This window comes from Diospyros lotus, chromosome 2, assembly GCF_014633365.1.
Source record: "Diospyros lotus cultivar Yz01 chromosome 2, ASM1463336v1, whole genome shotgun sequence".
NCBI classification, from domain to species: domain Eukaryota; kingdom Viridiplantae; phylum Streptophyta; class Magnoliopsida; order Ericales; family Ebenaceae; genus Diospyros; species Diospyros lotus.
In genome coordinates this window covers 16249645-16275993 of record NC_068339.1, presented here as the reverse complement: position 1 = coordinate 16275993, position 26349 = coordinate 16249645, and the positions used below count along the sequence as shown (strand labels likewise).

The 26349-nt window shown below is 34.9% G+C and overlaps 1 protein-coding gene across 31 annotated transcripts in view; it reads right to left on the bottom strand.

Annotated features, from left to right (window-relative positions):
* The window catches only part of LOC127794168 (DNA-directed RNA polymerase subunit beta), a 51448-nt gene extending 30311 nt beyond the window's left edge, over window positions 1-21137 (bottom strand). For 2 of the 31 annotated variants that reach the window (XR_008021577.1, XR_008021579.1), the window contains exon 1: window positions 20779-21137. Coding sequence is in view for 2 of the 31 variants with exons in the window: in XM_052325098.1 (XP_052181058.1) it covers window positions 18520-18749; window positions 20779-20968 (420 nt within the window). In the remaining 29 variants the exon portion in view is untranslated. Of the gene's footprint in view, window positions 1-8662; window positions 9002-9950; window positions 10521-13092; window positions 13169-14069; window positions 14274-14345 lie in introns of those variants that run through there. The other 29 variants (XR_008021568.1, XR_008021569.1, XR_008021566.1 and 26 more) reach the window with 29 other exon arrangements.
* Between the last annotated feature and the right edge of the window lie 5212 nt (window positions 21138-26349).

Genomic DNA, 26349 nt, shown 5'->3' with positions numbered 1-26349 from the left:
GTCTAACATCTCTTAGGCTAAAATTGTATGTAAAAAATTGCTCTTGGGGTTGCCCCCGGTAGCACTTGGATGCTTATGTTCATAAAAAATATATATAATTTAGATAAGCGAGAATAATGAGTTAATAAATTATAAAAAAAAAAAAACTAATTTCTGTCGTTGATATCGAATCTCTTTCCAATACTAAAAGTACCAAGAAAGAACTACCTTCGAGGTTGCCTTGAGAACACTTCGATTAAATTTATATATATACATATATAAACGTGAGAGAAAAATAAATTATTAAAAATTACCCTCAAGGTTAGCCCAACGATTATTTCGATGCTTAAGTTACTATAATTTCATTAATAAATATATAATTAGGAGTAAAGGAACAATAAGTTATTAAATCCTATAAAAGAAAAATAAATCCATATTTGAGTGGTATCCAACCTCCTTCTTATGCTAAAAACACCTGTAAAAAATGTCTTTGAGATTGACCTAAGGGCACTCTAATACTTAAATTATTATAGTTTGATAAGAGAATAATAAATTTAAGTGAAAAGAAATAATTAATTATTAAAATACATTAAACAATAATTCAGATCGTTCCTTAAAAGGTGTCCAACCTTCCTCGTAGAATGAAAGATGATTATCACTTTGTTATCTATCACTTTTATCTCTCATTGATCTGAGTCACTAGATTCATCTATCACTTATATTTATTGGTGATCGAATTTGGCATCCACTAATCTTGAAAGCATATATATGCACATTTCTAAGGTTAAATGTGATAATTTTGACCTCTTTAAATTCAACACTCTACTTTTTGTAGAAAAAACAAAAAAACACTCCAATAAACAAGAGTTAGAATTGTAGTAGGTTTTAAATTCAACAATCTGTTTCTTGTAAGAAAAAAAAAAAAAAAAAACTCCAATTAACACGAGTTGGAATTGTAGTAGATTTGTAGGGATTTCTTGCGAAAACTCCCTACAATAATCTTGATCTCTTTATTAAATTCAACACTATGTTCCTTGTAGAAAAAACAAACTTTGATTAACATCAATTGAAATTATAATAGATTTGTAGGGATTCCTTGCAGGGACTCCCTACAATTAAATAATGTACTGAAAAAATATTAAAATGATTGATTCATCTAAGATTGAAATGATTAGGTTTGCTCGCATGTCTTATTACTTTTTCATGCTAATTTTTAAGTGTTGATATTTGTACATGTATCTTATCATTTATGAATCCCTTTTTAATTTTTTTTTTTTTGCCTTTAATTTGTGTGTGATCCATCAGCCATGCAGACTACAAGGTGCAAATGAGTTGTATATATAACTCACTTTAGCAAAACACACACATGTAGTTGTAGGGATTCCTTCCTGCAATTGAACAGTTGCACTATTTAATTGCTTGTGCATTTGAAAGAGTTGAAGAACCAAATGGGAATGATTGTGTGTTGTATACAATACAATTTGAATTGCTGTTCAATTCGAGGGATTACCTGGACTCCCTGCAATTGAATAGTATATTAAAGAAGAAAATGAAAGGATTTGAAGAAAGGATTCCTTGGAAGAAAGATTGAAAGGATTCCCTGGAATCCTGCAATTGGATAGTGTGTTGAAGAAGAAAATGAAGGAATTTGAAGAAAGATTGAAAGGATTGATGAAAGAAATGATTGGTAATTGAAATATATATATGTATGTGTGTATAGAAGAATTAATTTTTTTGACATTCTTCCTCAACAGAAAACACAACTTGATGAGGTAAATGATAGTAAGTTGACTAAGAACTGGCTTGAATTTAAAAGAGTAAAAAAAATATTGTGTTTGATTTATTCAATATGCATGAGTTAGTCTTATTTTATACTTAGAACTTCTCTTAGTTAAATTTATAAATTTTATTACATAAAATCATCTAAATATTAGTGAAACTATAATTTGAACTCATAATCTTGATCTCATAAAATAGCGTTTTTAAACCCTTAAATTTGAACCATAATTGACAAAATATAACTTAATTTTATTGTAATCAATTGTAATATTAACTAGTGAGACTAAATAATTAAATACTAAATATAATACTAACTTCAAAATCTAAATTATTGTAAAAATTACTTGATATATTATAATTTTGGCTAATTTGAAGAAACTTTAAACCGGACGACAACATTTAAATGGTGAAACTAAACTATAAAATTATAATTTGATTTAGTTTAGACGGTAATTTAAACCATGTAAGAGTTACATATACATATGTATATATGACTCTAGTTCATAAACCCCTAATCTTAAATAAAATATTTTATTAATAATTAATCATAATTTTGTTTTTGTAAAATTGTACAATAATTTGATAAAGATTTGGAAACAACTAGGAAGTTTTCAATAAAGCATTTCGAAGCAACTTTAATTAATTTGATTTTTAATTAGTTTAGACCTTTTAATTAATTCGTTTGATCGTTTTACTTTTGTGTCCAGTAGTTCTTTACTCTTTGTTTATTCTTTTTAATTAGTTTATATATCTTTACTCTTTCCTTTTAACCTTTTGATTACTTTCTGCGTTAGCTTATCTAAGACTTGTTACTTTGTTTATGTTAGTTTCTTATATAAATTTTTATGAAAGTTAAACTAAAAATCAATTGTATAATTTATTCATATTAAAATTTTTAAACCAGCAAACATTGGCTAATCATATATTAAAATAGTTTTTGGTACAATATATACTTTTAAGTAAATATTATATATAATATAACATATAAAAACAGTTTATAATTGAATTTGGGATTTTTTAATATAAGGAGAATGAAAGAAATATGAGCATATTGTAATAATATATTTTACAATATGCTCATAAAATTATAAAACGTGACATAAAATAAAATAAATATCCTTGTAGAAGGGATAATTATTGATGATTATTGACAGAGACAGTTGGGGAGTAGAAATTTATTAATTATTTATTATAAATTGTTGGGATTGAGACCAAAATAAAGTTGGTTGAATGATGAGGGGCCCCCCTATAGCTACATATACATGGGTGCTATAATTTGTGGTTGTAGCCAAATAAGACCTTTAATTAAGGGATGGCCAAATCACACTCACCAACCAACCAACCAAGAGGGACGGATGAAGGTCCATTTCATGGCCATGCAAATTTTCAATTACCATACACTATAACGAATTAGTCAAAGTCGTCGGGTGAAAATTGAACGTTTGGATGGTGTTGTATTTGAACTGACATTGTCAAATTTATTGCACCATTTTGCGGTACAGAATTGAAAACTCATTTAATGGTTCAAATTAATTATTTCATAAAATAATATTTAATAGGTCTTCCCATTAATTTTAATTAATAAAGTCATAAAATAATAAGATAAAATAACAGTATCTAAATATGCACTTTTATATATCCAAAATGGGTGAATATTAAATGTTAAATTAAAAATTACTGTTAGTTAAATACAACAATAAATGTGTAGTTATGAGTGAGTAACTAACGCCAGCATTGGATATCCGAAAGACTTGCGAGAAAGGAAGTGATTAGGGATGCGACGTGTCTCCGCGCGAGCCCCACTTTAATGATTAAGTCAGTTTATTTTTGAGTGAATATGTAGTAATAAAAGAAATGCAATTGAATTAAAATTTTTATTATATCTCAATGGGAAAGATTGTTCTCTATTTATAAAGGATGAACTTGACAGATAAAATATAATACCCACGTTTCTCACGATCACTCTTCTAAGTTTTCAAGCAAGTACATCGATTAATATAAATCAATTAGGTACCAAACAAAGACGTTAACGAAAACATCAAATACAAATTCAATCACCAATTTACATCAAAAGTAGGTAGGATTTGACTCAAACCAACCGATTCCTGGCGATGATGACATGCGGACAGTGTTGGCATTGGAGAATAGAGAGAGAGATTAGAGGGGTGGCGACAGTGTTGGCTTGAAACAGGCGAGATCGAGATGGTGGTGATCGGCGGTGAGTGGTGGTTAGCGGAGGTGATCGTAGGAGATGGTGCAGGGTGATGTCTAAACTTTGCAACGGCTAACAGCGCGCCTTCAACGCGGTAGAGCGGGAAAGGGAGAAGCAAAGGTCAGAGGTCAGCGGCCAACCATTCATTCCTTTATTTTTTTTGCCACTCCCTCCAAATAACTTAATTAGTTAAAATTCAATTTTTAATGTTTTTTATTTAAAAGGTTTTGTTGCTCATTAATTAATAACAATAACAATAACAACAACAATAATAATAAGATGGGAAAAGAAAAAGTATGAATTTCTTTTATTATTTTTTCAATTTTATCAAATTTGACATCCATATGTGTGTGTATATATATATTGGGTAGGTTGAAGAATTAAGTATAGCCACCGAACAGAAATTGGCCATTTAATGCACGTAGGTAAGGGATGATTATTCTAGGATAAATTTCAATGTCCATTTTTCAATTTTATATTAATTTATTAGAAAATATGAAATTTTAAACTAATGATTTAATTTACCCAATTATTATTATTATTATTATTATGCAACGTAACAAACTAAAACATACATTGTATGACAGCTAACTTAGAACATCGTGGCCATTCCTACGTGTAGGCTTAGGGGTTTAGAAAATTGGGTTTAGTCCCTACATTTCCTTGTGTCCGATTTAAAATTAATAGCCAAGAGCAATCATAACTTACACACTAAGTTTAGAAGTCCACGTCTTATGTCTCCCACCAATTTTTGTAAATATATAGATGTCATTTAAATTTTATTTTATTTTTTTAAATATAGACTGAATTTTAAATATCCCGAACAATTATATGATGAAATAATTAATAATTTTAAATAATAAATGAATGAGTAAAATAATCATCTTTACCCAAACACACCACATATATAATGTATCGACTATTAAATAGTAATCTCGAGTTGACTACTTGAGTATCAATAATAATATATTTGTATTTTAAAGTGTGGGTCTGTGTCTACTTGTCTAGAGATTGCTGCTGCTTTGTCTTGCAGTGCTTGATTCCTTCATTGGAACTCCAGCACATGCACAGCAGTGATTCAAAACAAAAGAAAACTTTGCCTGGGAATGGGATACTTCCAATCCAATCCACCCTCCTCCTCCATCCAATACTTACCATATACTTTAATAAGGCAAGGGAAGGGAGAGTTGAATATCCTAGAAATTGGAAGGACATAACTCCGTACGTACTTGTGCATTTACGGGTGGAGGATGGGAGAGGCCCCCTACCCTAATTAATTAGTCACTTGATTTATTTATTTATTTATTTATTATGAGCCCCACTTTTATATTTACCCGAATGAATGCCTAAGGAAACTCGGCCTCTGGGGCGCGCTTCCAGCAGACTGCTGCACCTTTGGATCGATGCTAATATATCTAATAAGTATATATATGTGAAATGTGGTACGACGAAAGACCACAAAAAAAAATATAATATACGTAGAAGAAGAGATACCATACAATACAATACCCTCTCCAAAAAAAAAAAAAAAAATGATCCCCTGAACCACCGTTGAGTCTGTTACTCTCTGAGTGGTCATTAGACTTTGGGGAGGGAGATCCTATCCATTTATCTAAATTGGCGGCCGCCGAGTTAGCTGCACTATCAAACATGGCGGCCTATTAATTATCAACTCGGATCTGCATTTCTCTTGGAGAGAGAGAAAGAGAGAGAGAGAGAGAGAGAGAGAGAGAGAAAATCTCGGATGGTGACATTTTCTATCTTCGCAACTACCATAGTTTAAAATATTCATAATTTCTGTAATATTTCCGTAAATTATGTATACCGATATAAATAAGAGGTGTAATCTTTTGTCTATCAAAATATCCTGAAAATATATAAAAATATTCATGATATTTTTGTAAAATATCATTTTCGTAAACTTGTAGTATAAATTTTATAAAATATCGAGAAAATTTTCAGAAATATCCGTAAAATATGAGTTAAATTTTCATAAATAAAAAGTGAAATTTAAGCTTTTTAAATAAAAATTTATTAAATTTTTATCAAATAAATAAAATAAAATTTCAACCCACATGAGGAATCTCATTCTTTTAATAGGAACGTCCACTACACCTTGATGATGATGAAGATAACCCTAATCCCCAAATTACTACAAGTGCTTATGAATATGGAATCGATGTTGATCAGATGTTATGAGAAAAGGTTACGAGTAATAGTGGAGGTGACCCATGGGACATGAGAATGTGAGGAGAGGTGTGCAGGTCTAGAACTAGTTTTTATCTAAATGATCTATTGATGGAATTAGTAAAGAAGACATTGGTAACATCGAACTGCGAGGAGAGGTGCGCACGTCCACAACTAACTTCAATCAAGATAATCATATTGATGGAATTCATAATGAAGACAATGGTGCTGATGATGGTGATAATAGTGATGGCGATGATGACGATGACGATGACAATGGATAAAATAATTATGCTTTTATTCAAAAAAATGATATTGATACATGTTTGTCATTGAATCCATTTACTTGTAAAGAACAATACACTCACTGCATACAAGATAAAGACCATGAGTGTAGAGCTGGGGTCCAGGCATAGGGATTATTGGTAAGGATTATACAAGGAAAATTCACCAGATGCAGTTAGGGATGTCATCATCCATGGAAGATAATATTTCAACCACTTTTGAATCCACGAGTTTAGAGACTAGTGATGATGGCTGTAGAGGTTTTGGGATCTCTAATGATCCTTTCACACAATTCTCTATATATGGACAGATGGTAGGAAGAAATTAAGAAACTTATTCATGGCATGTTTGTGATTATATTCAAATTATATGTCATGGTATCAGTATTGTATAAATCTGGATGTTAGCCACATCATGTATGAATCACTTAGGATTTCATTTTGATATTAAAATTTGCATAACTAGAGTAATGTAAATTAATTGAAAAGTTTTAATAGAAGCTTTTTAATTTTTTGTATACCTTGTCTATATATTATATATATATATATATATTTATACCCTTTAGTTATTAGTTATTAGATATAATATGATTTTTTAAATATAATATAATTTTTGGTTATAGAAATAATTATTTTAACATTATTAAAAATTTTATTTAAAATATTATATTTTTAACTAAATTTTTATATTTTTCATAAATTTTACGTAAATATCTATCGATATCAATATTTTTGTTAATATTTTTATCAAATCATAATAACGACATTTTCGTTCATATTGATATTTTCAACATTGTCAACTACAACTAATAAGCCTGCACGCAATCTGCATCGTCGGCCACTGCCAGGCCCCACCCTCCCTTGTTGGATACGTACGTAATAGTGTCAAACCGACAAGCTACGGGGTTTGGTTGGTGCTTATTAGACACTACGTCCACACTTAATTTGCAGATCTGATTTTCTTTGTTTATTACTTATATATCCATCCAGATGTACATCTGGTAGTTACTCCCTTAACAATCATTTCTTTTCTCTATAATAAGAGGCTATTTGGCTTAGATTTTTTTCAATTAAAAAATATTTAAATTGATAATATATTTGAATATATGTACTTTTAAGCTATCAATTATTAGTTATGTATTTAATTTGAAAGAATTGATAACCTATCAAAACTTGATAAAAAAAAATTAAAATAGACATAAGGTTGAATGATATAAAATTTTATCATTAAATATTGATAAATTATACATAATTATTAAAAATATATTAATATAATATTATTATATATAACAATAATATATATTATTATGTATTATATATACATATAATTGTTGTTATATATAATATATATATATACATGTAATGGGCGATAGGGATGGAGGAGATGAGGGCGAGGACGACCAGTGGGGGCAATGACGATGGGGTGACAGGGACAGTAGTTATGGAGGAAGGGCAACGACGACTTGTGGTGGTAATGGCAGAACAGAAACAATAAATCTGAAACTAGATGTGGCGATAGTGTAACCCACTAACACGAGACTGCTTGCAGCTACCTAGCTGGACGACGATGACGGCGGTTATGGATGAACGGCAACGACGACAATAGTGATAATGGTAGAACATAAGCAATAGGGAAAAATGATGAGAGAAGATAGCAATGGAAGAGAAGATAACATGGACAAACATGTAAATATGAAAAATATTTGAGTTGCAGAACAGTATTTTTCTCAGTGAACACAGTAACATTTTTTGGCTAAAGCTGGGGTAATCAGCTTTTTTTAAACACTGTTAACATAACTTTTAAGCTATATAACTTTTAAACTTAATATTGTATGTTGTCAAACACTCTACCATAAAACATTATATATCTTCTAAGCTGCTTGTAAACATTATATAGCTTACAAGCCATCAAACCGCTGAGCCAAATATAATAATCAAAAGTCAATTATAAATAAATATAATTAAAATTAACCGACCTCAACCAACCAAGCTCAACTTTCATCAAAAGCTTTATTGAGGGGGGTGGGGGGTCTGTAACTCCTACAAGATAGTGGGTCCCAATTATTTAATAGCCAGCACAATCTGTTGTGCTGTGCAGCGGGGCAACAAGGTTAGGTAATTCACCGGAAACACCTTTAATTTTTATTTTGTAAATTAAAAAAAAAAAGTTGTCTCCATAATTTAAATTCATATTTTTTTAATCACAAAAAAAAATAAAAAAAATTACTGTTGTTACAACACCTTTCCACTTTTCAATTAACTGTACTCGCAAATTTATTTAATTGAAAAAGAAATATTTGACCCGATGGATCCATATTTGTTCCATTTGTAATGATGGAATGGAAGTGGAAACGCTTGAAATTTAAGAGTCTTTCTTGGTTCTTGTTTTTCTTCGTCCAAGTAAACACACACACACAGAAAGTGGGTTGGAGTGGAGGCCTTCGTTTCCATCAATGCCCTCTGTCTTTTATTCCGTCTTCACTGCCTTTCTTTTTCTCCACCAAATGCCTAAATTGAAACCCATCTGTCTGCTGCTGGTGCTGCTTGCTGGGTGTGTCACCTTCAATAAATTAAATATCTATAAATCATGGTCACTCAAACTTTATTCAACGTCCGTCCTCTACACTTCCAGCAATATCATCGAATTCAATAACAATCTACTTTATTTGTTAAGAGCAGATTACAATTTTCTTATTTATTTATTTATATATATACATTATTAAGCTTCCATAAAGAAAACCCACATTATCTCCGTCACATCAGTATCTCTTGATCAAGCAATACTGCCCGTGTCAAGCACACATAATAAATTTAACACACTCCTTTCTAATTCTATATATTGTGAATTGGTCGCTTTTAAATTTTACAACATGAAATGTGGTTTATCCATTATTTATTTATTTAGCAACTATTACTTAATTATATAGTGGACTAGAGAGTCAACCTAAGCAGGCTCATCATGGTCAATTTTCCCACTACAGAATTCCACCCACAAATTACTCACGTGTCAGTCCATATATCTATGTGTGCGTGTGTGTATAAATGCTAGATAGACAACATAATAGTATGCTTAATACTAAACAATAGTATGTTAATAAATAGGATCATGCTACATGTACACCATTTTTGTACATCTTGGGCTACACAGGGGGTATTATGACCAAAATACCCTGCGCCTCTCCATGAGCCTCACGCGCCTCTATGCGCCTCATGAGGAGTTTTTTGTCATAATACCCCATTTTGTAGCCCAAGGTGTACAAAATGAGTGTACCAATAGCATTTTCCTAATAAATATTGATAATTAGCCTTTTTACAAAAAAAAAAAAAAAACATAAATTACCTCCATCTAACCTTATCAATGAATAAAAGAGAATGGCGGGCGACTTGAGTTTCCAAAATCGAATTCATTTTCTGCGTAGTCACTATGAATCAGATTTAGATTTATCTCTCTTATCGAAAATCATGAGACCGAGTAACGAAAGCCCCTACAAAAAAAGGACATCCCAAAAGAAATTGAAAATACGACAATATATACATGTCTCATATTTTGTTTTGTTTTTTAAAAAGGAAAAAAACAATATTTGATTCCTCTACTTAAACCGTGGATATGAAATGGAATATCCAAATATTAACATAGTCTAAAAACAAATACCAGAATCTTAGATGGTGTAAGAAAGGGGCATCAATATTGAAGGGGGTGGCTCTGGAAAATGCTATCATTGTCTGTAAATGGTGTTAAAAAAGAATAAAATATTAGTGAAATGATTAGTTTTAGGGCCTCCAACAAGGAACTTCACCACTACACCACAATCCCAAGCATCTTCTTCAGTCTTTGGTAAAACTTGACTGCTCCTGCCTTTGCCGCCTACTTTGGAGAAAAAAGCAATACCGTGTATCTGGGGCCGGTTCTTATCGTGTATAAATAGGATGAGCTCATAGTTCACTTCTTCTCAAACTCAATCTTATCACTATCACAACCACCATAGAGCCTTCTTTTTTGGTGGGCTGCTCTTCTTTCCAATTTCCAACTTCAGAATCGCCATCCTGAACGCAACACTCCTCCACTCTCTGCACCGCACCTATTAGAATCATCAGGTAATCAATCCTCTCTCCTGTATTATATATATTTTGTGCAAAGCCTATTCATTCAGATGGGATTTATCATCAAAATGATTCATAACTACACAAAATGAATTTTGCCCTCTTATATCTCTGCTCGTACGTACTTAAGTGGACAAATACAAGACTATAATTCTGAATGAAGTTTCTGACGGCTGGCAGTATATGAAAATTGTTTTCCGTGTAAATTGGCAAACATGATAAAACCCGAACCCACCCAGACCCTGAACAAATAAGACAGATTAAGAATGGTTTCTGATGCCTGGGAAAAAGAAAACAAAGGAAGATATTTTGATGTGAAAAACTAACGAACGGGTTTTAACCTAGCTACTAATTCACTCCTTCTCCCTGTGTATGTGGGTGTAAAATATGACGGGGGTTGGAAGGCTTTGTGGTGAAAAGGGAGGGGGCCACAAACGGTACGGAAGGCATAAATTGAGAAATAGGAGCACTGTGATTTTTAATTTGCTGGGATCATATCTTCACCACCTACTTGGGATTAGGGATGGGTTAAAGTCAATTTCTTGAAATATATCGGGTTGTGTGTTTTTAACATAGGAGGAGGGTCAGACAGCAAACAGGCGTCTATATCTTCTTATTAATTTAAGAAAGAATAAAATCCGGTCATTTACCAACGATAATACATAATACCTCTTGCGTTGAACAGAACACTAGTCGGTTCCCAAATGTTGGATCAGGATGACATTTACTTTACTTATTTCCACCAACCCAGACAAAATTAAGTTTATTAGCCACGAAAAGGCAAAATATAATAAATATTGTGTTTTTGTGTGCTCTGGTACAAAAGTATTATTTCGTTTCGTCAGAATATAATATTAATAGAAAGTTAAAATTGAAAGAGAGAAAAGAATGATAGTAAGCGGGGGAGTTTGTTGTTGAGTCAATAGGCAAAATTAGGTAATTGGTGGAACAAAGGGGGTCAAGTTTGGAGTATTTCCCGTTCTTGTGTTTTTTTATATTGAGTCAGAGATGAGACGAGGAGATATGGGAGAAGCAAAAAAGGAAAGGAAAACAGAGATAGAAGAGATATCGCAACTGTATTGGCAACGCAAAATTATGATGATAATAATGACAAAGACTGGTATCGTCGTTCACACACACACACGTATTTATTTGTACAAATAAATATGAAAGAGAAAATAAAATAAGAAAAAAATGGAGTTCGAACAACTAGCTAAGGCATGGGCCATGACTTCAGTCACATGGGTGGTGCGAAGTCTATAAAGTTGTAGCCCCTTCTCTCTTTTCTTATCTCTCTCTGCGCATCCTCTGCAGCTTCTTATGCAAGTGAGAAAATTAAAGGTGGTGTTTCCGTGCTTCTTCTTCTTCTTCTTCTTCTTCTTCTTCTTCTTCTCTCTCTCTCTCTCCCCGTTGATTACTGTTTCTATTATTACTTGCGCCAAATCTCCATTATATCTATGCCAAGCAGAAAGAAAATGCTAAACCCATCACCTTAATTTTTTTCTAATAGAAAGAAATTGGATGATATATACAGCTCGGGATTCGATGATTCTCTTCTCCCTTCATTCTGCATAATATAAGTTGTGTTTTCGGTTGCTTGTCTGAGATTAGGCTTCGCACTTCGTCTCAATGTAACATTCTTTCATAGACATATCATCTACTTAACACCAACCCACCCTTTATAACCGACACCAAGAGGTGGGAATTTGTAAGCTTCTTCTGCACATATTGAAACATCTACATCCCCAACTGCTCTCTCTCTCTCTCTATATATATATATCTTCCTCTACTTGTGAGTCCTAAGCCAAAATTTAATTGTTTTGCTCTTACAGTCCAATTTCATCACTTAATCTATTCAAATTCTCTTCCTATAATTACTACTGTTACTATTATCATTTGTCTTTCTTTCTTTTTTTTAATTAACCTTGGGTGTCCAAGCTTCGCCCACCATTTGCCTTTTTGTTTTCCTTTTGGGGGGCATTTAAAAGTTTCACCTGAGTCTGACAGAAGAATAAGCTTTGGTGGACACAGTACGACAATTGAAGGACAACTCTTAACTCAAATAGCAATAGCTGCAAATTAAGGGGATGAGAATTTAGCAAATATTAACGTTATTAGTATGATGATGATGATGTAATTTGAGTTGAGTTTTAAAAGGGTGGTGGTATTTATTTGGTGCAGAGCAGAGAGCAGGGAGATGTGGAAGCTTAAGGTAGCTGAAGGTCACGGGCCTTATCTGTTCAGCACCAACAACTATGCGGGAAGGCAGATCTGGGAGTACGATCCCGAAGGCGGGAGCCCGGAAGAGCGAGCAGAGGTTGAAAAGGCTAGAGAAGAATACAAGAGGATCTACAAAAAGGATAGAGCCAGGGCTCTTCCCTGTGCTGATCTTCTTATGCGGATGCAGGTAGCTCACTCCACTATCTATCTATCAATCATTAATTTTTATATATGTATACATAGTCAAATATATATTTTTTTTTTAAAGTTACGGGTTCAAATCTTTTAACGCTCCTTGTTGGCCAACCATCACTTTGTAAAGAAAATTACCTTCCCTTGGTGACACGGTGGCTCTAACCGAGTCTTATTGGATTCGAGAGAACAGTAAGCTGAAGGTCTAGACACCCTGTAATAAGAAAGAAAAACATTCATGTTGCACAACCCCAAATCAGTGATATATATATAGAGTTGGAGCATAATCCTCAGACGTCCTATTATTCCTCCCTTGCTCTTCTTCACGAAAGCAAAACTAAGACACAACTATGACTCCGAATGTAAAGCCAGTTTCTCTCTCTCTCTCTCTCTCTTTTTCCCCCTTTTGGGGGGGGGTTGCTAGATAGAGCCAGTTTTTGATAGAAAGTAATTTTGCTTCACCGAAAAAGAGACTGATTTTTTATGTTTTTCTGCTGTTCTGGTTTTTGTCTTAGTTTAACGTTGATATCTCAGTCGCGTTTCCTTATCAATTTCATATACCCAAGACTCGAGCAATCTAACAGTTGCTCAATACCATACACTTCCTCTTTTAAACTTTGAGAATTACCCTTTACCATACATTTTTCTTAGAATTCGTTTTGGGTTTGTCTTTTTCATCTCAAAGAAGATCAGGAAAAACCAAAAAGCTTCTTTATGTCTTTACCTTTCTGGAGGATCTTTGGCATAATAGGCTGAGTTAGCAAGAAGAAGACCTCACCTCAACCACCCACCCAACCCGTGACAATCTGTAAGCTAAATATATTGATATTAATATAACCCCTTGAAGGTGCCTTTATCTAATCGCCCAGGGCCCAATCGGAAATCCATTAGCCCAGCCCATAGTAGATCTAAGCCCACACTGCGAGTAATTGAAGCAAAGCTTTCTTTCTGTTTTTTGAACTCGAAAATGTGGAAAGAAGTTGGATATTAAAAAAAAACAAAAAGTATTTCGTAATTCATACCTATACTTGGGTTGGGTAAGAAACGTATATTTGGGAGTTGAAGATTGATTAGAGCATCATGTATTGATGTGGTCAGCTGAAGAAGGAGAACAGCCACATAGATCTAAGTATACCACCGGTGAGAATAGGGGAAAAAGAAGAAATCACCTATGAAGCTGCGACTACGGCTTTGAGGAAAGCTGTTCGACTGAACCGCGCCATCCAAGCAAGAGATGGTCACTGGCCAGCTGAAAATGCAGGCCCAATGTTCTTCACTCCACCCCTAGTAAGTTTCCTTTCTTCCTTCCAAATTGCAAACTGCCAATGCATGCACATATTATATTAGACGGATGAAGCTAAGACGATAAGAGTTGGTAATGTAATACTTACTTTTGTTTTGTGCAGCTTATAACATTGCACCTAAGTGGAGCAATCAACACCATTCTAACTCAAGAACACAAGAAAGAGCTCATTCGCTATATCTACCTTCATCAAGTATGTATCCTATCAATCAATCAAATCAAAATCCACACACACACACAATATATATATATATATATTGACTGGTGTGAATATAATTTTGTGTGAAGAATGAGGACGGGGGATGGGGATTTTACATAGAGGGGCACAGCACCATGATTGGGTCGGCACTTAGCTATGTGGCTCTCCGGTTGCTGGGAGAAGGACCTGATGATGGAGAAGGCGGAGCCATGAGCAAGGCCAGGAAATGGATCCTTGACAATGGTGGAGCAACTGGCATTCCTTCCTGGGGAAAGACTTATCTAGCGGTACAAAAAACAAAACAACACATTCACACATTTCTCACATTAAAAATTAACTTCTTTTTGCAGCTGCACTGCGTCTAAACTGTGTTTTTCTTCATTTTTGTTTGTGCAGGTGCTTGGAGTGTACGAATGGTCAGGCTGCAACCCGCTGCCCCCGGAATTCTGGCTTTGGCCTTCAATTTTGCCTTACCATCCAGGTAATAAATAATTTCAACAACATTAATCCACTTGCAAAGGTTTTCTTAAAATAAAAAACTCACCATATCATGGTGAGTGGAACTGCAAAAAAAAGAAAGAACAATAATAATTATTATTCCATTATCTTGATGTCACGTTTTATATACAAAGCTCATACAAATAGGACAAATAAACCCAGATGATAACTTCTTAGCCAATCAGCAGCATAGGTTTGTCTAACTCTACCTACGCTTTGGCAACGCAGCAAAAATGTGGTGTTATTGTCGGACTACCTATATGCCAATGTCATATTTATATGGGAGGAAATGGCACGGGCCTATCACTGATTTTATCAAGCAACTGAGGCAAGAAATTCACACCAAGACATATGATGAGATAGATTGGAACAAAGCGCGTCATGATTGTTGCCAGGTTGGGGGACATCTGCCACACTAGATAGAAGCGAAGATTTTGAACTAAACACGTTCAAAAAGCTTAACTAGATAAGCCTCTTTGTGCTAAGTCAATTCAACTAATTAATGCAGGAGGACCTCTACTATCATCACAGCTTCATACAAGATCTGCTCTGGGACACACTCCATTATCTAAGTGAGCCGATTATGAGCAGGTGGCCCTTCAACAAAATCAGAGAGAGGGCCATCCGGAAAACGATAAAGTACATGCGGCATGGAGCAGAGAGTAGCAGATATATCACCATTGGATGTGTGGAAAAGGTTGTTACTGCTCTATCTCAAGAAACATTTATATGGGTTTAGCTTCAGATTCTTGGTTCTGTCTGGATGGGTTGGTGTGGTAGTGATAATCAGATCTAAGTCTTTGACTTTGTCATTGCAGAGTCTGCAAATGATGTGTTGGTGGGCAGAGGACCCAAATTGCGACGAGTACAAATACCATCTTGCCAGGGTTCCTGATTACTTGTGGCTTGCCGAAGATGGAATGAAAATGCAGGTTTGGTTCACCAACAAAAACTGAAATTTCAGCCGCTATGTAACCTAAATTATCTACAGAATTTCAATTGAACAAGCCTGGTATCATTGCAGAGTTTTGGCAGCCAGCTATGGGACTCTGCTCTTGCAACTCAGGCACTTCTAGCGACCAATATGGCTGAGGAATATGGGGATTCTCTTAAGAAGGCACACTTCTACTTAAAAGAATCACAGGTTAGTTTCTACCCTGCTATACGCACCAAAAGAAATATGAATATGATATCCTTTTTGGCTTTGGAAGAAGATGCATTAAATGATTTCAGTCATAACATGGTGGTATCTTTCAATTTGAAGATCAAAGAAAATCCTGTGGATTACGAAAACATGTATCGCCAATTTACTAAAGGAGCATGGACTTTCTCTGATCAAGATCAAGGTTGGGTCGTCTCAGATTGCACAGCTGAAGCACTGGAGGTAATCCAGCTTTACATTATTACTACTAGTGTGCATCAATTCAGCAGTAGTTACAAGATTAGATTGGCAATTGTCGTAACAAATTCCCACATCTCTCTGCAGTGTCTACTAATTCTTTCACAAATGCCTACTGAAATTGCTGGAGAGAAAGCAGACACAGAGAGGATATATGATGCAGTCAATGTCCTCCTTTACTTGCAGGTAGGTATAGTATACGATGACTTTATTTTTCATTAGACTGATTGGTAGGTATATGCTATTTAGCCACAGTACCTAAAAAATTAAGGCTTTGGAACAATCATTGTCAAACATTAGGTTAAGGTCCTGGGTTTTACAAATTTTTGAGGGAAGGCAATACCACTAACCATTAGTTATCTTTCCTTCTCTTCATTTGCATATAGGGTCATGAAGGTGGTTTTGCTATTTGGGAGAAACCAGTTCCATTACCAATGTTACAGGTAACTTTTGTTCTAGACAATAGCTTCATACTGTTCTACAAGCAGAGCACAACAAACAAGATTTCTTATAGCCTAGGAATCGTGATTCTCCTTGTTTAGGTGTTGAATCCCTCGGAGATTTTCGCTGACATTGTTGTTGAGACAGTGTAAGAGCTTGTTCTTTCTATTTATTTCATTATCACTTTATGGAATTTCAATGCATGAAATGTTATTAAACCTTGGCTACATACTTAATTAGGCACATTGAATGCACTACATCGATAATTCGGGCTCTGTTGGCATTCAAACGCCTACATCCAGGGCATCGGGAGAAAGAAATAGATGTTGCTGTGCCTAAAGCAATACGTTTTCTTGAAGACAGACAATGGCCTGATGGTTCTTGGTAATTCACTTTGCTTCTATATTCATCTAAGCAAACACAATAATTCTTTGGCTGTTGAAGATAATAAGGAGATATTGACAGGTATGGGTACTGGGGAATTTGCTTCATCTATGGCACATTCTTTGTGCTAGGAGGGATGGCTTCAGCTGGAATGACTTATAACAACAGCCAAGCAGTTCGCAGAGGTGTCGAGTTTTTGCTTTCAATACAAAATGAAGAGGGAGGCTGGGGAGAGAGCCTTGAATCATGCCCATCCATGGTAACTCTTAACTCCTACTTCTAAGTTTTGTAGTCAATTACAATCTTGGCTTTTTTAATGATTTAAACACTCAAATGAACAAGATCCAAATTCCAACATCACTAAGACCCAACAAAAAAAATTAAGAAATTAAAATAAACAGAACAGAAAACAAGAACAATACCTGGAGGATCAATCTGCCAAACTCATCAAATCAACTCATGAACTGATAAAACTATTAACAATCCTCCGTTATTTCCTCTCTGTTTTTAATCATTCTCAATTATTTTCATGCCCAAAACAGAAATATCAACCACTGGAAGGAAATCGAACAAATCTAGTACAGACATCGTGGGCTATGATAGGCCTTCTTCACAGTGGACAGGTTAGTATCGACTCCAATGTTGAATTAAAAATCAGATAGTGCAATTCAACTTAGACCTAGGTGAATAATTTGCATTATAAAATCATGAACTTTTTCCTATTGGCTAGGCTGAGAGGGATCCAACACCATTACATAGAGCAGCAAAGCTACTAATTAATGCACAGATGGATGACGGTGATTTTCCACAACAGGTAATTTTGCCAAGACAAAGTTTAGTGTTTAGATTTTCTAGTGTTGTTTTTTCACCCAAAAAAAGAAAAAGAAAAACAGTTATTCAAATACTATGACTTCCTTAACACTGACAAATTACTAATGCAGGAAATTACTGGAGTCTACATGAAGAACTGTATGCTACACTATGCACAATACAGGAACATTTTCCCAATGTGGGCACTGGGAGAGTACCGCAAACGTGTTTGGCCTTCTTCCCAGAAAGCCTAAGTCTTGTGTGTCACTGTATACTGCCAATGTAAGCCGTAGTGAGTCAATAACCAAATCAATTATCAGTACAATAATGGGAAATCCCATGTATTTTGTAAGTTATAATCAGTAAAATGTAAATCACTTGTACCAAGTCTTCCAAAAACATGTTATACTTCGTATCAAATCTTCTGAAAATGTTAATGGTTCTTTTCTAATGAAAGAGAGAGCAACTTATACACAATTACCTAGCCAACCAGCTGAGCAGCACATTTCTTTGTAATCCTGGCAGCAGCTTCTAAGGCTCTACCAGACTCCCTGCTAACCTGAGTGAACATTCAAATATCTGTCCTACATTCATTCGGGAAGGTACTCCTAATGGGTTGAAGACCATATTGACGGGTCTTCCATCTTGCAAATAGGGCATATCTTGTTTAGGCAAAATTTTGGAAATGATACCTTTATTTCCATGTCTTCCAGCTACTTTATCGCCCAAAGCTGAAGCTAAGCTCCAATTGTAAGAAATGGCTAAAGAAAAGAAAAAAAAATAAAAATAAAAAAGAAGAAAGAAAGAAAGAAAAAAAAAAAAGGTGAATCAACATCTCTGTTCAATGTGATTTTTCCAGAAAGGGTGATCATACTTTTTCAAGAAATCTGAATGGGAGCCTGCAAATAAGAGAGAGACCAGTTGAGCAATCATCTGGGAGAGTCCCCGAGCTAGCTAGAGATTAAAGTTGCACCAGATAAAAGAGGCCAGATACTGCTATATTAGACAACTCTAAAATAGCCCGTGCCTCTAATCCCAGGGCTAAATAAGAGAGATTAATGCAACCACAGCTGCAGCATATCAAGTTCTCATTTGACGCACCATTTCAATTGAATTTTAGCACCCCATTTAGAACAGGAACTTTATGCCCTTGTAGAAATTCAGATTTCCTTCCAGATTGAATTGATTTGAGGAACCTAACCAAAAGTTGAATCAATCTCCAATAAGGTGACATTAAGCATAGTGGTTGACTTCTGATAATAAAAATAAGCTTAAGACTTTTCTCCCGTTCCCAATTATGCCTCTCCGAGTAGTAAGACTCAGAACACAAGCCAAAAAGTCTGAAAAGGTAAGTTTGGGGGAGGGGTAGATCTACTAGTGCGCTGAAGCCCAGGGCAGCCCACTACCAGATTCAATTTTTTAGTGTAAAAAAACAAAATTTTAATAACAGCCCAGCCCAAAACAAATTACAACCCACCCCAAAATCTGTGATATGCAACTCTCCACTCCTGGTCATAACTCATTTATAAGTAAAAAATTGTAAGCTCAAGACCAAACCCACACAAATCCTATCATTAATTTCAAATAAGTCCAAATAATAACTTTTTAAAATTAACTTTTATCATTAATTTCAAACCCAAATCCTATCATTAATTACATAAGAATTTTATTACATTAACTTTTTAAAATTTCAGCCTCCCCCAAGATAGATTCCTAGATCCACCCCTAGTTGGGGGGGGGGGGGGGGGGGGGGGGCGCTAATTGGAAATTCCTGATGGCCATTTGATGCAGAATAATCAAGAGAATGCTCTGAGCAAATCCCGACATGGAACAATCCAAGATAGGTGAAACAAGAGAAGAGAGTAGGGGGAGAAGAAGAAGAAGCTTGAGAGAGAGAGAGGGGAAATCAATATCACTTGTTTTCATTAATCAAAGGCGTTATTTGAGAATATATTATATGCCTTGGTTATAGGAAAAATCAAATTATTATAACTATAACATGACTATGAATCCTGCCTAAAAGATAACAAGATAAAACCTAAACTAACTATAATTCTAAAATCTAATATAAAGAACAAACTAAAACAAGATAAATTAAAAACAAAAAAGCTAGTATCCTATCACAGCAATTATCCTTTTCAAGAGTGTTTTTCTTAGAAGCAATGATATTTGTCTAAAAACTTAATAAAATACTAAACTAAACTATTTGGTGAACTACTAGTCTGTATGCTGCATCAACAAGAAGGTATTTGGAAAGTAAAACAGGTCTAGGGACCCGACTGAATCATACAGTTGGTCTAGGACCTGCTGCACAGTTGCAGTGTGTCTAAGACCCACCGAAGAACACCAATGCATTTTACTTCTACATCTTCATTCTCTTCTTTCGGAGCAGTCAGTCAATATCATCATCCTCTTTGGAAATCCATGAATAATATCAGTGTTATGTTGATACATATATACCTCTTAGTTGTTATTCACTCTTCCCCGTCCCTCTTTCCTCTTCCTAATCCAATGTATTAGTTGTTGGAGATTAAACTTGCAGGATAAAACAGAAGAAGAAAAACAGAAACAGAAGCCCACGAAAGCAGCTGAAAAACGGAAGGGCATTTTTGGAATTTTGATATGTATTTACTGTTTAACCTTTTTGCCTATAAATCGGCCTTGTATCCACAGGTTTAACGGGTTTTTCCCGGCAGAAACAAAGCAAAGGCTCTTCCAACTTGTTTTGATCTCACACTGTCACACAACACCTACACACACAATGGTTGAGAGAGAGAGGGAAGGAGTAACCTTTCCAACACCTAGTATCAGAACCTGGAAGACCCATCGGGAGCTCCGGAAGACTCGTCAGCCCCGGAAGACCCATCGAAAGGTCCGGAAGACTCGTCACTGGAAGACCCGAAAGATCCATCAGAAGCCTCGGAAGAGTCACTGTCCGCCGTCGCCGGAGAAGCTCGCTGCTGAGTGCAAAGGTGAACATGCGAAGAAGATAAACAGTCCAGAGGCTGTTCTGGAAGAAAAACAAAGAAAGAAGAAGAAAGGAGAAAAGGCAGTGAATTGCGTGAAGAAGGAAAGAAAAGAAATTATAATGAAAGGGAAGAAATTTGAAAAAAAGAAAGGAGCAGAGAGACTGGAAGTCAATTGAAGCCCACGTGAAGGTGCAGGAAAAAGAATTAAAAATTAAAGTGGAGTGAAGTTGGGCGCACATCACCATAAGAAAGCAAAATTAATTGGAAAAAAAAAAAAGGAAAGACACGGCTTGAAGGAAGGGAGAGATAAAAAAAAAAATTAATTAATTTAAAAATAATCACAAATGCATCTCTCACTCCAAAATTAATAAAATAAAATTATGACATTGATGCATCCAATCACTTCACGTATGAGATCTTGTTCAAGATGGCTACGCAGAATCCATCGATGTCGAAGCTAAAGCAATTTTAACATCAGAAGAAAAGATGGAGTTAAAAAATAAAAATATAAAATATACGAAATTTACTAAAACTGTTACATCCAAGTGTAATAATTTTGAAATTATTTAGATCTCTCATCTTGATTCAAAGAGAAAAATTGAATAACGAAAACAATAGAAACCTATCTGATGAATCCATTATTGTTGTGCTAATTAAATAGATATTTGGTCTTCCAACTTTGATACGTAATTCCCTCAAGAATTCTCTATTGATGAAGATGCAAAGAAAAAAAATTCACGTACAAAATGGGGACCATGACCCTTTTATTTACAGTTACTAATTTGATAACTGCTTCCAACGGTTAACAGAGTTAGTATTTTCAAATGTGTCACTTCATCAATTTGAAGATACTAGTTTGGTCTCTACACATTAAATCCATGACAATTTAATACCCAATAGCCAAAAAATTACTGAAATAGATCACTTTTATTTGGTTAAAATTTCAGATAGCATTACACATTTAAAAAATACATTTGTGGCCCTATATATTGAATCATTTATTTTTAACAATCTCCCACTAGCCCACATATGTAACCTTACAAATGTGCACAACCTTATGAACTCCAAAATTTTGCTACCATTAAGAGTATTTCTGAACAATCTCATCCATTGATCATACTAATATAGGATCAAAGCGATCTTCGTCACATTTAGCGTGACTAAAATCCATCAATGGTCACGTATACCAATACAACCAAATGACATAGATTAATCATGGATGTGTAGCATGAAAATTATATGTGATGTGATCCAAACATGTCTATTTCCAACTGGTTCTACCTTATTCCTTAGTGAGATCGATACTGAACATAATATATCAGAGTGAAATTAATCGAATACTTCATTTTTGTACAGAAAATATTCAAATACAAGAATATTTTTATAAACAGACATAAAACAACGAGAATACAAACTCCCACTAAAACATGATATCCTCACACAATACAACACTCATATGAACAGTGTGCTCATGAAAGACCTTAGGTGGTAATCTCTTGGTAAGCGAATCCGCAATCATGGAGTTTGTCCTAATGTGTTCTATGAAAATCTGTTCACTCTGCACTCTTTCTTTCACAACTAGAAACTTTATGTCAATATGCTTAGACTTAGATGAGCTCTTGTTGTTATTGGAATACAGAACTACTAATTTATTGTCACAATATAACTTAAGTGATCTTTCTATACCATCCAAAATGTGTAGCCCAGTGACAAAATTTCGCAGCCATATTCCATGGTTAGATACCTCATAACAAGTGACAAATTCTGCTTCCATAGTGGAAGATGCTACGAGTGTCTGCATGATACTCTTCTAAGAAATGGCTCTTCCAGCTAGCAAATAAATGTAGCCTGAAGTGGATCTTCTACTGTCTTGGCATCCGACAAAATCAAAGTCGGAATACCCTATGATCTTCAATTGATCCAATCTCTTATATGTGAGCATGTAATCTTTTGTTTTCTACAAGTACCTCATAACCCGTTTTGCTGCTTTCCAATGATCCATGCCAGGGTTGTTTAAATATCTTCCTAACATTCCAACAATGAATGCTATGTCCGGACGTGTACAAACTTGAGCATACATTAGACTTCCGACAGCTGACGTATAAGGAATCTTCTGTATCTCATTAACTTCAAGTTGATTCTTAGGGCACTGACTGAGACTAAATTTGTCTCCCTTAGCGACAGGAATGTCACCTGGTTTACAATTCTGCATGCCAAATCTTTTAAGCACCTTATTGATATAGTTTTTTTGTGATAATCCAAGAGTATACCAAGAACGATCTTGGTGTATCTGAATCCCTAATACGAAAGAAGCATCACCAAGATCTTTCATCTCAAAATTCTTTGATAGATATCTCTTGGTTTTATGCAACATGCCTATGTCATTAGTGGCAAGCAATATGTCATCAACATACAAAACCAGGAAAATATGTTTACTCCCACTAAACTTTTGATACACACAATCATCCATAGCATTAACCTCAAAACCAAACGATATAATTACTTGATGAAATTTGTGGTACCATTAATGGGAAGCTTGTTTGAGCCCATAAATGGATTTATTTAATTTGCAAATCATATTCTTTGGGTCTCCTGGCACAAAATTTTCTGGTTGCACCATATAGATCGTTTCATCAATGTCGCCATTGAGAAACGTCGTCTTAACATCCATCTGATGTAACTTAAGATCAAAATGTGCAACAAGTGCCATAATAGTCCTAAAAGAGTCTTTCATAGAAACTGGAGAGAAAGTCTCTTTGTAGTCAATGCCCTCTTTTCGGGTAAAGCATTTAACTACAAGAAGAGCCTTATATCTTTTCACATTACCTTTCGAATCCCTCTTGATTTTAAATATCCATTTATAACCAATGGGTTTTACACCTTCTGGTAATGGGACAAAATCCCAAACTTTATTGTCTTGCATAGACTTGCACTCTTCATTCATGGCATCAATCCACTTTTGAGAGTTAGAATCTTGCATGGCCTGATGGAAGTTGATTGGATCATCATCCACCATTCCAATATATTCTTCACGTTCTTGGAAAAATACTATATAATCATCTAGGATCGCACTTCTCCTCTCTCTTATAGATCTTTTTAGTTCTTGAGGTTGTTGAGTTTGTTCTTCTGGAATAATTACTTCATTTTGATTGGGAGGTTGTTCAACATTGTCTTGTTGAGATTCATGATTTTTTTCTTGATCAATGACAGGTATAGAAACATGTACATTATCAAAAATAATAGTAGGAATCGAAACTAATTCCAGCTCAAAGACAATGTCTCTAACCTTATTTTGCCCCCCCAAACTCAATATCCTCAAAAAAATGTTACAGTTCCCGTTTCAAAAATTGACCTAAGTGTGAGATCATAAAATTTGTAGCCCCTAGATCGCTCAGAATAACCAATAAAGTAGTTGCTCACTGTTTTAGAGTCCAATTTCTTTTCATGTGGCCTATAAGGCCTTGCCTCAGTTGGACATCCCCAAATGTGAAAATGCTTTAAACTAGGTTTTTTGCCTATCTAAAGCTCATAAGGTGTTTTGGTAGCTGCTTTGGTTGGTACTCTATTTAGAATATAAGCTGCAGTCTTTAGTACTTCTCCCCAGAGTGATTTTGGTAAGGTAGAATGACTAATCATATTCCTCACCAGATCCTTAAGAGTTCCGTTTCGTCTTTCAGCTACACCATTCATGCTAGGAGATCCCGGCATGGTGTATTGTGGAACAATTCCATATTCCTCTAGGAATTTAGCAAATGGTCCTGGACGTTGTTCACCTGAACCGTCATATTTGCCGTAGTACTCACCACCAAGGTCAGACCTGACGCTTTTAATTCTTTTGTTGAGTTGATTCTCAACTTCAGCTTTAAAAGCTTTGAACATATCCAAGGATTGAGATTTCTCATGAATGAGATATAGGTACCCATAACGTGAGTAATCGACTATGAATGATATAAAATATTGTTGACCATTCCATGAAGCCGTAGGGAATGGGCCACAAATATCTGTATGAATCAATTCTAAGATGTCTGAAGTTCTGTTAGCACATAATCTCTTAGTTTTGGTCTGTTTTCCCTTGATGCAATTAATGCAGACATCAAAGTCTATGAAATCAGGGGAATCCAAAATGCCATTAGACACAAGTCTCTCAATTCTAGCTTTTGAGATATTGTAACGCCCATCTCTCACCTACGGGTGTTACTCACGAATAGGCAGTTTATTATTCACACGCTAGGGCAAAGATGAAAAGACGGCTACGTTTCAATGAGAAACGACCTAGGTGGGAACTAGGCTTTGCCCTTCCTTCGCTCCACTCAAGGGTCCGGGAAATATCAAAACGACCTCGCGACAATAAAATCTGAAACCTCGCAAAGTGTCACCCCTTCTCAAGCTCTTAATGAAGAGCTAAGGATGACTTCCCAGGATCGACAAAATGAACTAACTCACTCGCTTCATATAAATTATGGCATAAGGCCTTAATTATAAGCAAATAATTTTTCTTTGCCCCAACTATTAACCCATTTATCTCACTTCCAACTCCTTTAGAAAATATTTGGATTAATACTTTTTTAGAAAAATTTAATAAAATTTTCCTTATCAATTCTCCATTGATTTTTCTTTTAATTATTTCAAAATACCTCAAATTTCCAACGCTTAGGAAATTAATTTTTGAAATTCAAACCTCAAGCATCCTCATCTATTTTTCAAAATTTAAGGAAAATACTCCATTATTTATTTTCCAAAATATAGGAATTTTTCCACAATTGCCTCAAACTTTATATTAATTTAATAATTAATTTGGAGGCTTAAATACTCCTTTATTTAATTATTTAAACATAATTTTATTTCAAAAGTTCCCCAAATATCATATATAATTAACTAACAAAAAATAAAATAAAAAAAAAATAAAAAGGATATCTCAAACAGCAGCAAGGGGGCGGGCAGCAGCAGCCAGCCGCGCCCCCAGCGCGGGCCGCGCGCGCGCTGGCCGCCCGGCCCCGTGCGCGCTGGCAGCTTGCCATGCTAGCGCGAGCGCGGCCACGCCCAGCTGCGCGCCCTGCGCCAGCACACTGCCTCCAGCCTTTTTAATTATTTTTTTTTCTTTTTAAACCAAAATTTTTAGAATGCTTTTACACCTCAAATGGCTTCCAAAACATCCAAATTTGCCACTAATCAACCACATTAAGCATTCATACACATTTAACTAAAATAAATACAACATCATCCACTAATTCCACAAAATACATACAACTTCACATGCATTTTCCTTGCTCCATTACCTTCAACCTTCCACAACTCTTTTTCTTTTGGATGATTCCCCACCTACATAGAGGTCAAAGGACCTTATGAGCCAATGCTCAGTAAGGGTGCTATGCAAATGTAAATGTAACATGAG